Source organism: Pituophis catenifer, unplaced genomic scaffold (assembly GCF_029215685.1).
Source record: "Pituophis catenifer annectens isolate HBS135680 unplaced genomic scaffold, rPitCat1.0.hap2 SCAF_3, whole genome shotgun sequence".
Classification (NCBI taxonomy): Eukaryota; Metazoa; Chordata; class Lepidosauria; order Squamata; family Colubridae; genus Pituophis; species Pituophis catenifer.
In genome coordinates this window covers 169,444,554-169,459,684 of record NW_027256883.1, presented here as the reverse complement: position 1 = coordinate 169,459,684, position 15,131 = coordinate 169,444,554, and the positions used below count along the sequence as shown (strand labels likewise).

At 39.3% G+C, this 15,131-nt stretch overlaps 1 protein-coding gene across 4 annotated transcripts in view; it reads left to right on the top strand.

Moving 5' to 3' along the window:
• The window catches only part of PLEKHA6 (pleckstrin homology domain containing A6), a 233,829-nt gene that overhangs the window by 204,501 nt on the left and 14,197 nt on the right, over positions 1-15,131 (top strand). For all 4 annotated transcript variants that reach the window (XM_070941535.1, XM_070941534.1, XM_070941533.1 and 1 more), the window contains exons 15-20: positions 2,747-2,858; positions 6,651-6,790; positions 9,701-9,850; positions 11,349-11,478; positions 12,671-12,768; positions 14,672-14,857. In XM_070941535.1, coding sequence (XP_070797636.1) covers positions 2,747-2,858; positions 6,651-6,790; positions 9,701-9,850; positions 11,349-11,478; positions 12,671-12,768; positions 14,672-14,857 — 816 coding nt within the window. The remainder of the gene's footprint in view (positions 1-2,746; positions 2,859-6,650; positions 6,791-9,700; positions 9,851-11,348; positions 11,479-12,670; positions 12,769-14,671; positions 14,858-15,131) is intronic.

The following is a 15,131-nucleotide window of genomic DNA, read 5'->3' as shown; positions in this document are numbered from 1 at the left end:
AATCTCATGTGAGACACTATACCTTTCTTTACTTGGGGATTACATAGCCTGTTTAGAAACTGTTCTAGAGGCTGAATTGCCAAGAGCTGATGAAGCCAAGTGTCTTCAGGAGAAAATGAGCTTAGTCTATAAAAAAGATTGCACAGAGATTGAGCAAGGATGAGCAACTGAAACAATTTAAATAATTACTTTTATTTATTTTTAATTAATTCAGCAGAGAGATATCACCACGTTAATTGTGGAAAAGTATTTTTGTGGTAACATTTGTAACATAATTGTTTCATCTTTTTATAAAGGAAGAAAACAACTTTTCCTCAGCCCTCTTTGCTGCTCTGTACTCTTTTCTCTCACTGCAGGTCTATTCCGCAGTCTCTCATCCATTCTTCTCAACACATATCTTTCCTTCCTTTGATTTCCATTTTTTTCCCTTTCCATTCTTCTCTTCCCTTTGCAATCATTCCTCTACATTCTTTTACGAAGACTCATCTACAGAATGCATGAATATAACAAATTCCCAGTATATTTTATTAAAATGCATCTTTGAAGGGGATTTTTTTTTTGTAGAAAAGTTGAACGAAGAGATTGCTTACTCCTTTGTTGCCTAGTCTTTCTCTGCTGAATTTCCCTTTCCTACAAGATACTTTTTCCTGTTGCAGAATTCTAATAGCAGATGCAAATAAGCCTAGGAGAAAAAGACTTCTCAAAGACATGTGGACTTCAATTCCCAGAAATCCCCAGTGATTTGGATGCCACTCAGTTCTGAAATCTGTAAAAAAGAGAAACATAACCAAGAGCAGATACTTTTGATGATGCATTTGCAATTCAACCATAGGGTCAAACATCTCTATTCCAGGTCCTCATTTTACCAACCTCAGAAGGATGGAAGGCTGAGTCAACTTTGAGCCGGTCAGAATCAAACACCTGGCAAAATTAGCCTGCGATAATGCATTCTAACCACTGCGCCACCATGGCGCCTATGACTCTCCTTTTATAATATATTGTTTTTTATTGGGTGTGATCCAAAAATTTTCAGTTTAAGAGTTTTGTTCAAGTTTGAAAGGATCCTTCCAATTGTATTGTAGCATTCCAACTATTCTGAATCTGCTTTGAACTTGAAGCAGCTCTTTTGAGTTTAAAACAAGTCTGAGCTTGAAATCAGGCTGACTGGAGCCAAGGACATATCCAGAGTGATCAGAATAACATCAAAATATTTCCAATAATGTCAGGATAGTTATTTCAAATTCAAAACAGATCACACTATTTTGAATTTGAAACATTTTGCTACCACCATTTTCTTCATGTATGAAGTATGCCTTCATCCAACAATGCTCTTGAAGTGATGTCCCGGTGCCCGGAGGCTGTGCAGATCTGGATGGGGAGGAATAGGCTCAGGCTCAACCCATCCAAGACCGAGTGGCTGTGGTTTCCGACATCCCGATATAGTCAGTTGGTGCCATCACTGACTATTGGAGGCGAATCATTGGCCCCCACGGAGAGGGTGCGCAACTTGGGCGTCCTCCTGGACTCACGGCTGTCTTTAGAAGAGCACTTGACGGCCGTGACCGGGAGGATTTTTCATCAGGTCCGCCTGATTCGCCAGTTGCATCCCTTTCTGGATCGGGACTCCTTACGCACAGTCACTCATGCCCTTGTCACCTCCTGCCTGGATTATTGTAATGCTCTCTACATGGGGCTCCCCTTGAGGAGCACCCGGAGGCCCCAGCTGGTGCAGAGTGCAGCCACGTGGGTGGTAATGGGAGCAACATGGCGCTCCCATGTAACACCCCTCCTGCGCGAGCTGCACTGGCTCCCGGTGGTCTTCCGGGTGCGCTTCAAGGTTTTGGTTACCACCTTTAAAGCGCTCCATGGCTCAGGACCTGGGTACTTGCAGGACCGCCTACTATCACCAATAGCCTCCCACCGGCTGGTACGCTCTCATAGAGAGGGGCTCCTCCAGGTGCCGTCGGCCAAACAATGTCGACTGGCGACCCCCAGGGAGAGAGCCTTCTCTGTGGGGGCACCTACTATCTGGAACGAGCTCCCCCTGGAGATACGGAGGATCCCGGATCTGCGCACCTTCCACCGTGCTCTAAAGACCTTTTTATTTCACCAGGTGGGCCTGGCCTAACTTTCTCCCTCTTTTTAAACAATTTTAATATTTTTAATATTTTTAATCCTCAAAGTTTAAATTTGTTTTAAATTGATTGGGGTTTTAATCTGTATGGGCCAAACTATTTAATTCAATTTTATTTCTGCTTTTTAAATTTTGTATGTATGTATTTTATTGTTGGCTGTTCACCGCCCTGAGTCCTTCAGGAGTAGGGCGGTATACAAATCAAATAAAAGTAAAAAAGTAAAGTAAAGTTGCTTATTCTTAAATAAATGTGTTCAATATCAAAACAGCTGAATCAAAATGTTTGTATTCTATTATCATGATGAGGCAGTACTTTAAATAGTTTTTAAAGGAAATATTTTACACATGCGCTATTTTTCTTCCCTTAATCATATTTCTGGGGTTTTTTGTTTGTTTGTTTGTTATTTTAATTTATTTACTTTCTATTATAGTAGTTGATAGCCTGATAACAGAGAAAAGAAAAGAAATATGCATACTACAACTAATATTAGACAACATGCTTGCCTAAAATTACCCTTCCCCTTGCTCACAATTAAGTATAGGAAATTAATTACTAACATTAGTACTTAGTTTAATTAAATGTGGATTTGTTTCTCTACCTTGGTTTTTCAGAATGAAATGCTCAACAGGCAAATCCAGAAAGAGATCTGGCGGATCCAGGATGTGATGGAGGGACTCAAAAAGAACAACCCCTCTCGGGGCACAGATACTGCAAAACACCGAGGTAAGGGCCACTTCTTCTATTCAGAGAGATCTTGATTTTTACTTCTTAATGAGCTGTGGTGTTGTAGTGGTTAGAATGCAGTATTGCAGGCTAACTCACTGTTCACTGCCAGCAGTTCGATTCTGAGCAGCTCAAGGTTGACTCAGCCTTCCATCCTTCCATCCTTCCTCATCGGTAAAATGAGGACCCAGATTGTTGGAGGCAATATACTGACTTTCTAAACTGCCTAGAGACTGCTGTAAAGCACTATGAAGTGGTATATAAGTTTAAGTGCTATTGCTAATAGCACTTTGCTGATACAATGTCCAATTAATATCTGAATGTTAAATATCTCTCTGTTAATTATCTGCCATTGCAGCGAACATGCATTTTCTGCTACCTGAAATGCTCACTGGAATCTATTGGTTGCTGTTCCGATCAGTGTAGAATTACCATTTGTTGCACTTTCCTGCTGCATCCTGGGACCATTGCTAAAAATGTCATAAAATTAGGAGGGTCATGTGGTGACCTACTTAATATGCAGAATGACTCACAATCATAATTTTGACAAAATAACTGAGTTGGAAGGGACTTAGTCCAACCCCCTGCTCAAGTAGGAGACCCTATACTATTCTGAACTTCTTAAAAACCTCCAGTGTTGGAGCACATAACTTCTGGAGACAACCTGTTCCACTGATTAATTGTTCTGTCCAGAAATTCCTTCTTTGAGCTCAATTTCTGAGTTTAAGTCAAGGACTACTTTATTTCATTTCAACAAGCATTCTTCAATCTTTAATATTGAAATATTTTGGACTCCAATATTCAATTTCTATAATGCCCAGTCAGAACAGTCTATGGCTCATTTTAAAAATATAATAAAAAGTTCAGTTCTGTAAAGTGAAAGTTGCATGCATCCTATTTGCTAGACAGCTTCTTGTGTTGGCAGTAATATAACTTCTCTTGATGATACTGTTTTAATCCCTTTATTTTTCTTGTGCCATTTCTGTTTAACTGGCTCACTTAAAACCACTTATCCTTCATAAATTGGCCTATAATTTTAAACCAGTGGTTGCATGTAGCACTCTTATCTCATCTTATGGCAATAAATTCCATCAGTTAAAGCTGTGTCAAGGGAAAGAATTATTTTTTTGTCAGTCCTGAACTGACTGCATTTCAAATGGCATTTGAAACGTATTTCTCTCTATTCATATTTCCATGCATCATTGTGTAAACTTTGTTCTCCACTACCTCAAGCTGCCTCTTTAAAAATTTTACAGAATTTTTTAAGAAGTTCTGAATGCATTAGTTGTACTTTAAAGAGAAGGTTTCTAATCCATTTGAATAACCCTTTCTGTACTTTTTCGAATGTGCCCTATCTACTTAAAATGAAGTCAGCATGCAAAGCATTTTAGATTGAGTTTTATATGCCTTTCTGCTTTATTATCAAGTTTTAGATCTCTCTTCCCCATCCCCACCCCTGTGACTTCCATCTCCCAAAATTAATGACAGTCTACTAAATGATGATGCTGATATAATTATTCCAAACTTGAGTATCTGCTTTTACCTTAATGCTCAGCATGAAATGTTTTTTTTCAGCTGTAGCTGAAAAGTTCCAGTTGCCAGCCCTGATGCTGCTTAAGTACAGGGCAGCAGTTCCCTATCTGTGTTACTCTGGAGTGGAGAAGCATAGAGGTCTCATATACAAATAAATTAAGTAGTTAACCAATAAATGTGGCCTTTTCTTTAATCAACCAAAGGTACCAATAACAACTAAAATAACTACAGTGGTGATACCAGAATTAAACTAATGAATACAAGTTAAGGGTTCTACAGCCCAAGAATCTATGTATTCAAAGCTACGTATGCCTTCAAAAATCCTGTTCTAGCTTTCTTTATCTCTAGAGCTAGGGAGATGTAGCAAAAAAGATATTACATATGGGAGGGAAGTGCCTCAAAGATGCAAGTAGAGGTACTGGAGCTGGGCAACTATTTAGAGATGGTATTCAGCAGGTTCTGACCAGTTCTAGAGAACCAGTAGCGGAAATTTTGAGTAGTTCGGAGAACTGGTAAATACCTCTGGCTGGCCCCACCCCCAGGGGTGGATTCTACTTACCTTTACTAACAGTTCGCAAAAGGATCGTGGTTCTTGTGAACCTGTCCGAAGCAGGGGCAACCCACCACTGCCCATCTGTTCTCTGACTCCCGAGTCCCAGCTGATCGGGAGGAAATGGGGATTTTGCAATAACCTTCCCTGGAGTGGGGTGGGAATGGAGATTTTACAGTATCCTTCCACTGCCACGCCCACTAAGCCACACCCACAGAACCGATAGTAAAAAAATTTGAATTCCACCACTGGAACTATCCATTCTGCCCACAACCCTCTCTATATTAAAGTTAAAGTAATTTCTTCTTATCCATGAGCCTGAAATCAGCATAGAGTTTACTACCCCCAGAGACTTCAGGGTCTCTGTTCTGACTTGTAGAAAGAGGATAGTGTTTTTTTTTATTTATGACTAAATTTTAGAGCCTAACCTTCTGTGAAAGTTAGGCTTTTCACTTAGCATTTTGCCACATGTAAGGTCAGTTACCCAGGTGGTAAGAGGCAGTAGGTGAAGGGATCTTGAATAGCTGAGAGGTTGAAAGTTGTGTGACTTTTTTTTTTCTTTCTGCTGCTGCTTTGTGGTACAATCCATTATTACTGTCAGACTGTCCTTGAACACCAAGATTAACACTCGTCCATTAAAAATCCCATCTGTGTCCAAAAGCAGTACAAACATTGGCTGATAGGCTTCTAGGGGGATTGTATGAGCAGTTCTTTCTCTGCCACTCCACCCTATCTGTCAGTTGTTCAAGCTGATTTTGAGTTAGGATTTACTACTCTTCCAGTAGAGTGCTAAACCCAGGGGGGAATTGTTCCATGAAGTAGCCATCTGACTCTACAGCCCCCATCATCCATCCACGTCAGCTGTTATTCAGGCTGATTTATTGGCTGAGAGATCTGGCATGTACAAAGGAAGAGCTTTGTTTGAAATTGTAAGAACTGGACTCTCTCATTGCTCAAGCAGAATGGCCCCAGAGGATAATGTCCAAGACCAGAATAGAGAGATATAGCTGTACCAATCTAAGGTGGTCAGTATGTGCCAGCCTGATCCTGCCACCATCACTTATGCCATACTGATGAAATCATTGATAACACAACAGAATAACAGAGTTGTAAGGCACTTTGGAGGTCTTCTAGTCATATGGATTGGTGAAGTGCCTCAGATTGTGTCTTTGCTAAAAACCGCTGCTGTTTGTTGACTGCCTAATAGGGAAAACTATCTTTAACACTGAAACATCCCATCAGGAGGGCTTAAAACCTTTTGGAATATGTGTCAAGGTTGAAATGAAGACAATGTAAGGGGCCAACAAAAGAAAACAGTGGTTACTAGGGCATACAGTATTTTAACCAGGTTTGGGAACTTTAAACCAGTGTTTCCCAATCTCAGCTGTTTTAAGAGGTGTAGATGTCAACTCTCAAAACTCCCCAGTCAGAATTCTGGGAGTTGACGTTCCACACATCTTAAAGTAGGTGGGCTTAAGAAACACTGTTTTACACAGTAAGAATATTACACAGTAGAAAGTAATATTATATGCTTTCCTTATTTCCTATGTGTATAGTATATTGAGCCTCATCGCTTTTTAAAAAAGTCCTCTTTTTCCTTTTAATAGAAAATATTCCACTCCATTCACTCCAGTTATCTCCAACTCATCATCATATGTCCCTTTCCTGTAGTTCATTATTGCTTTACTATCTGTTCCCCTTTCTTGCAGTGGCCCTTGGCCCATCAGGAACTTACAGCTCCAACAGTCCAGCCAGTCCTCTGAGCTCAGCTAGCCTCACAAGCCCCCTGAGCCCTTTCTCTCTTGTGTCTGGATCCCAGAGTTCCCCTACCAAGCAAGGCAGCAATGAGGTGAGCAAATCTCTCATCAATGAGAATGGCTAAAGGTGCTGGAAAATAGACACAGCCAGAAGATGGCGCCTGATGTTTTTGTTTTAAAGGTTATTATTCCACCAGTAGGTGGAGATCGAAACCTTCTTCTGACATGAAACGGTTGGACTAATTCCTCCAATGACCACAGTTTAAATCTTAAGCATTACATTATTGGCTTACAACTCTTGAATGATTTCAGAGAACCAGGTAGTTAAAGGTTGGGAAACTGGTCCCAAATCCTTGAAAATCTGTACAGTTTGTTAATCTAAAGAACAAATTCCTGGTAGCTGGCAGTCGGTGTACCAGTTTACCGATAAAAACTCTGTATGTATTTGAGTTTATTTTTTATTTATTCATTTGCTTTAAATTTGGTTTTTAACGTTTTCTAGCACCTGAAAGTAAGTAGGCTAGAGGTTGATCATTATAGAAAATAGTCTCTTTCTTTGTTCTATTCAATTATTTTTATATAAGAAGAAGCCTTTTATCAATTAAAATAATGAGCAGATGTTTTCCCATAAGGCAAGTCTCCCCATCTCTTATTTTTTTATGCTTTTGCAGTTGGCAAAAGACTAATGATGCATCTGAGTTACACCTGGCATTAAAAAAAATGGGTCCTTCTGAATTGCACCTCTGTTCAGAGCACAGTCTATGGACTCATCCTTACACCTGCTGAATGAAGCACCTTGGTGTTTTCCCAACAATTTTTGAGGGCCATGTCTTCATGACCTTGCCTTTATCTCACCATCAGTCTGCTCCGAAGCAGTCTTGAGCTATCTTTAACTGTTCCAATTTGGAAGTAATGTTTTCTTTCCTTTTTTCCCCCCTGAAAATCTTAAATACCTTAAAGACAAGCTATGATACAATCAGAGACAGCCGTCTTTGCAGCTCCACTTGGCTGGGTGAATCTGCTGTGGAAAAATCCCTTACCTCTCCAATTGTGGCCATGGCACCTCTTGACCCATTTTGTCTTTGTCTATGACAGGACCAAGCTTTGGCTGGATTTTTTTTTTTCATTACAAAATGTAAACTATTTGATGTGTATGTGTTTGTGTGCTGGGAAAATAATAAATTAGAATAAAAAAGACTGCGAGATACACAAATGCACATATATAGGCATACCAGTGGTGGGTTGCTACTGGTTCTCCCCAGTTCGGGAGAGCCGGTAGTGGAAATCTTGATAGGAGAGTGAACCGGTTCACTCCGAATGTCAGTTGGTCCCTCCCCCCGCGCTCGCGCTATACCTACCTTTATTTCTTTTGTTTTTAGCTCAGCTGTAAGGCGCGGCAGAGTGGATTGCCATGCCTCAGCTGTTTTTTTACTCAATGCACTTGAGCGAAGTGCAAGATCGGCACGCGTGTGAGCGAAACGAGCAAGCGTGCGGCGATTGTGTGCAAAGTGCGTGCGCAATGCGAACCGGTGGTAAAACTGGTTAGAACCCACCACTGGGGCATACACTCTGGGAAAAAATATTGGAAGAGAGAAGAGACTCTTTCTTGGGCCAAACATAATTCAGGAGTGTTATTGACTTCAGGAGAGGGAAAGCAAAGAAAGACTCGGCGCCATAAATAGAACTGAGAACTGTTTGGGCTGCCTCTGATTTGTATTTTAAATGAGCTATTCTGAACATTCAGGCAGACTTTTGTGGAGGTGTGTTATTTGACATAGATATATCCATCTTCTATTTCTTTGACAGGATTGTCAGTCTCTCAGGAGAATGACAGTCCTATGGAACAAGTTCATAGAAGGTGTCATTTAGAGGTTGTTTGGGAAGCCGATAGTCCTATCAGAAGAAGCACCCAATAAATACTAAGAATTCAGGCCAAATAAGTGGTGCAAATTCTATTATTCTGCTTTAGAAAGGCCACCTAAATATCTTGGCAATAAGTGTTTCGGTGCTCTAAAAGCCTGGAATGGCTTAGTTGAAATTAGTAGTATAGTAGTGTCTGATACTAATTTTGTACCATCCTTAGACAGTAACGAGTTCATGCTTGCCCATCATAAATAAAAACTGAAGTCATTGCATTCAGCCAAAAGATGAGGAGAATCAGATAGCTTACTTCTTCATCAATAAAAAATTGTGCAGAAATTGATAGACCAATGTGCTCAAGCTTTAAAATGTGTGGGTTTCAACTCCCAGAATTCCCCCTGGTAGCATGCTGACTAGGGGAATTCTAGGAGTTGAAGCCCACATATCCTAAAGCTGCTGAGGTCAATTAACACTGTGATAGACCATGTCTTTTCCTTTGTATTAGACTGATAGATACAGCAGAACAAGCCAAAAGATTTTAGTTAAATGTCTAGATTCAGTGGAAGCATCTCGTTGAGCTACTTATCAAAATCAAAATTCCTGTCCTGAAACAGTCATCATCCCTAGTTCCACTCATGTGCTATCCCTATATTTGTGTGGAGCATCACTTTTTATGTTGCCAAAACCTATTGACCTCAATGTTTATGAATCAACAAGAGGTCTTTTAAGTCTACATCAGCCATGTCTTCAGATTCTGTTTTGCATTGTCTGGTGAAGCAGCAGATTGTGCTGACATTATAAAATATTTGTATTTTGAAGAATGTGTCTCAAAAGGGATGCATATTTTGAAATGGCAGATATTTTTTGAAGCAAATGAAAGTCAAGTCATCATATTATGTACATTATTTATCAAGTGACGCCTGGCTAACAGTAGTATTCTCTGGATTGGTACTGGGTTGGTCACCAAGGAAAAAGGCTGTTCATTTTGACTCCTGAGTTTTTGGTGCTCAGATGCAGGTGCCTATCCTGGTTTAACATCTGTCCTTATATGTATCTGTGTCTCACTAATTCTCTTTTCCTTCACATTCTCACAGTTTCTTTGCTCTTACTCCTAATGCTTCTTGATTTCCTCTTCACTCCAGGAGCCTGGTCCACCTCGACCTCCCCTCCCCAAATCATATGTGCCCTTGGAATCTCCTCCGACTATCCCTCCACTTCCTTCTGAAAGCCGTCTCTGGCAATATCCTAACTCCCCTTCCTGGCAGGAAAGCAGCGAGGCGAAGAGGGGACAGGTATCTGAGATCTAGAGGCATAGTCTATCCTTTGCTACTTTCACCAGGCAGTGGGGCCAGAGAGAGGGCGGGCGAGGGAACCCTATGTCTAACAGTAATATTTCTGGCTCATGACATCTGTTGTGTCTTTAAACTTATAATGGATAATAGTTCCACTTGAAATACTTTTTTCTACAAGTAGATTAAGTCCAGGTATGAAAATTATTGAGCAAATAGTTGGCCTTTTTGAGAATGCAAACCATTGTTTGATTATGTAATTATGGATGAAGATAGGTAGATTTTCAAAACAGACATGTAAGCTAGAAACACAAAATGGGGAGGAGGGAGAAATTAAATCATGTTACAAGAGAATTTGCTGTATTGGGACACCTCCATCCCATATCTGCAGCAGAGAAAAGAGGTTACATGTTTTTGAAAAAAAATTCAAAGATCTGGAAAACTTACTTAAGCAGAAGCAGCAAGCACTATAAAAGCAGTTTGGTCTAGTGGTTAAGGTCCTGCCTAGCCATGAAAGTCAGCTGGGTGATCTTGGGCTAGTCACTCTCTTTCAGACCAGCTCACCTCACAGGATTATTGTGGTGGAAAAAAATAGGAAGAAAGTGTGTGTGATATGTCTGCCACCTTATTTCTAAAAATAATAAAGACAGGCGATGACAGATAGATGGATGGATGGATGGATGGATGGATGGATGGATGGATGGATGGATGGATGGACAATCTGCCTCTATCCCACCAACATCACACAAAAATCTAAGTTGTTGCAGCAAAAATAGGCTGAGGCATTACTATAAGAACTTTAAATCCTTTGTTACCTCAATTAAGCCCCTGTGAAAGTCATAGAAATGGTACTGAAATGAAGCAGAAGAAAATGGACTTCTCTAAGTATCCAAGACAGTGAATCTTTTCTGCAAAGTATTCCTCTTCTCCAAGTAGTTGCTATTTTTGTTTTCTAATTAAGGGCAATATAATTTCTTCAACTATCCTGTTCTGGTGTGGTTTCTAGTTTCCATTTATAGAAGTAGAGAACAGGTGGCAGTTTATCTCATGAGCTTTATTCTCCAATGTATGTCGAGCTGGACATTTCTAATTCCTAGGGGAACCTAATAGGAATAGAAATCCTTGCCTTTCCTGGATATTTTACCTTCACTTAAACAAAATGCATGCTAATGAAGTAAGCATTTGCCCCATCTTTTCTTCAGCTGACTAGTTTTTGATTGTTTGAATTGTTTTGGAACGGAGAAGAAAAAAACCTAGACAGATGCTTCTGATTCTTCTTTCAATATGTTCATTCTTGTTAATATTTTATTCTTGTTGCCTATTTTTCTTCTTCTCTGTTTTAACTCTATGTTAACCATCTATAATCAGAACTATGAGTTGGGTGGCCATACAAATTCCTTAAACAAAAACAAGTAAACCTTCAGGGCGGTAGCAGATATCTGTAGGCAGTTTTCTTCAGCAAGACCAGACACTTTTCAAAGGAAATATATTTTCCCGACAGTCAAAGTCCAGCTTTGAGCAGACCAAGAAGGACCATCACCGGGCATCAGCCTCACATTCAACAGTGGAGGCTGGTCTCTTGCAGTCAAGGCAGGACCAAGATGCTGATAAGCAGATGGCACTCAACAAAGGTACCGATAAACTGCATGTAATAAAATAATACATTTGTTTGCTGATTTCATCTTCTTTGCCTGCTCCAAAAGTCTTGGGATGATGGGAACTGTAGTCTGGTGTTTAAAAGAGTATAGATTGGGGATAACTGGTGTAAAGTTTGTAACTCTAAATTCAGGAAAGATAGGTTTTAAAAGCTATAATATATAGGAATACATTACAATAAGTAAAGCCATTTATCCCCGAATTCCTTTGTTCAGAGCAATGTAATTTGTCAGTATACAAAGCAAGTATACAACATCACATACAGACAGAGTTCACACACATGCCAACACTAGCATGCTGTATGAGCCTAGTCATTCTTAAACCATGATTTGTATCTTAGCTATCAATCCATCCATTTTGGCTTATTAAGCAATCAATGCTAAAACAAATCCAGATTGCAACAGGCGAACCCATCCATAGACTTTCACAACGGGGAAAAAACTCCTGCTCAGGGGTTATTGTCTTAACAAGCTTGTAGGCCTGCCCAGTGAGTTTGGTCTCATTCAGTAAGGCTCTTCTGAAATGATTTTAGCAAGAAAGTAGTTCTTGTTCCTTTCTTATCCAAAATAACTTATTTGGATTACCTATCCTAAGTAAGTACCTGTCACAAGGATGGGTGGGTGGGTGGGTGGGTGGGTGGATGGATGGACAGATAGATGAATGGATGGACTGATGGATCCTTCCATCCATCTACCCACTCACCCATCCATCCACCTATCCATCCATCCATCTCTATCATCTGTCCCATTTATTTGGTGCTGGGCACCCACCTAAAAAAAATAATGGAGCAGAAATTATAATAACATTCAATGTAATATTCCAGAGTCCAAATAAATCTTCCTATTTTACAATAGATAATGAGCAAACGATAACAGGCAAACCAACCAACAGAGCTTTGCTAACACAAGTGTTAGGGTAGAATGAAGCTGGAGCCTAGGCAAGACGTGTGTGTGTGTGGGAGAAGGCTTCCCAAGAGCATCCTAAGATTTTATTCTAATTGTTGGGGTTATCTGTTTTTACTGTTTTGTGAGCCAGCCATAGTTGTGGTTACAATATGAGTGGGTATAAAAGTCATTTAAAATAAATGCTTTTTATTTATGTATTACCATTGTCAGAATCTTCTCCCTTCTTGTTAATTCCTTTGGGGTTTTTTTATCTCCTGGATAGTTGGTATTGTTCCTCCAAGAACTAAGTCACCTATGGATGATGAGACCTCACCAACATCAGGTGTGGTGAGGAGGAATGCCAATGGGCGGGATTCTCGGGTAAGAGTGAATTCTGCCATCTTTTCAATATTCTATCCATTCTTAATAATATTAATTACTCTGCAGGAAATAGTGCTGAACAATACAATAATTAAAAGCCAACAATGCAATTATACAACAAATCAGAAAACAATGTAATTGAGTGATCAATGAAAAGAAATATCAAATGAAATTTTAAAATATCAGTCCAATAATTAAACAGCCTTCAAACTAAATGCTATAATCAGATTTTTTTTAAAAAAACCCTCTTAAATAATGTAGCAGCAAAATTGTACTGAAAATTAAAAAGTCTATTTCCTATGAGAATGAAAAGTTCTTTGCTTGGTATCAAAAGGGGAACAGAATCAGCTTCCAGAATTATTTAAGGTTGAGAAACCCTGAAAGCTTGAGAAGCAAGCTAGGGAGATCAGCAGAAGTATCAGCATCCTAATTGATGTCAGTGTCCTCATCAATTTCATCGGGCCCTTAAAACCTATTTTTTTCAGTTAGCCGGGCTGTCCTGATTTTATGGTTGGTTTTTAAAATTTGATATTGATTTAAATTGAAATATTTTAAATTATGGGCCAAACTTTATTTAATTATTTTAAATCTATTTTAACTTTTGTGTACAAATGTTTTATTTTGGCTGTTCACCGCCCTGAGTCCGAAAGGAGAAGGGCGGTATAGAAATCTGAAAAATAAATAAATAAATAAATAAATTATAGATGATAATGTCTATGTGATAAGGCTCAAACTTCTCCACTTTGACAGGGAAAGATTATATTCTTCCTATTTTACTGACAGTTCAGTGAGTTGGGAGGAATGTGATGAGAATGGTTAATCCAGGATTGCCAGAAAGAGTGAGTTAAATGTGTGACTAGTTTCATCCTTAGCCACCAGTCTAAAACAGATTTTCTTAGTGGAACACAATTATATTGAGATCTCAGGAAGGTTTCCTATACCAACAGTTTTACCTGAACACTCTCAGAAGTATTTTTGCCCTGTCTTGCAAGGGTCTTCACCACTAACATTCTCACAATCGTCCTCACAACCTATGAAGCAATTAGCACTCCTTCTAGGTGATCAACAGGAGATGCAAAACCAATCCTCCAGCCAGCACCTGCCCTGTGTTCTTACAAATGTATCACTGCATTTATTTTCATAGAAAATTAATGAGCCCATCTAAAAATCAGGATGAAATGTTATGACACCATAACTTAAACTCAGTGCAGGAAACACCCAGTTTTGAAATGCACAGTGAAAGGGCATCAAGGCATTTCTGGGAGGTGGGAGAACTGAGGACCCCGGGAGGGATGAGGTGGGGGTTCCAGCCAATGAGAAATTGCTATCCTGATAGTGAGATGTTAACAACAAATCTACTTTGTGGAATTTCCTCCTGGATTGACAAAAATGGGAAACTCAGCATTTGTCTTTTCTTCTAATGTTTGCATTGTAAGTTAAATTAGTACTGTATTTTTCCCCAAAAAACCACAGTTGTCATTAACTCATAAATATTGTATTGTATTATTAGATTTATATCCCATCTTCATTCTGTACATCATATCATATCTTATTATGTCAAAATCATTTGATATAACCATACCATGCAGAAAAAAATTACTATAGTGTTCTAGTTTCAACATTTTGCAAACTTCTTACTGCATTTGCTATCATGCTCAAGCACACTTTGCCAAACTCCTCCTTCCATAAACTGTTGTATTAACAGCTAGTCATCTTTTGATTCAAAAGCTGGGCTGCTATTCTACTGAGTTATTTCCCATCTTCTAACACAAATGTTAACAACATAAAGATGTTGTTATCAGGATATTTTCTGTCCTGAATCTGCCCTCAGAAAAAAAATAAACCAAGGTTTTGATAAAACGAAAAGCCTGTGTAACCACCAGGGTCCTGTGTTCTCCCTTAGGACAGGCCAAAGAGTGCTGTGTTTTCCAATGAGATGAAAGCAAAGATGAGTGTTGAGGAACAAATTGATCGCATGAAACGCCATCAAAGCAGTTCTATGAAGGAAAAGAGACGGAGCTTGCAACTTCCAGCCAATCAGCAGCAGACAGATAGCCCTCTCTCAAAAGCACCTGCCTCTTATAAAGTGGTAATAAATTTATTTTATTAGTGAAAACTAATCTTCATCTTATAAACCACTCAGATATACTTCAGCAGTAGTATTTTCTTGAGAAAAAAATGATCAAGCAGTGTTTCATATAGATGTTTTGCAGGTACTGAAGTTAAGAACTGGGCTGAATGATAGACAGTCAAATACACTTAAATTCTGTAACAATTATTAGGAGGCAGTAATTTAGTCTTATTACTACAAGCGGAGTTTGCAATGATAAACCTATATAGTAGTTGTGCAGACCAAATCAGAG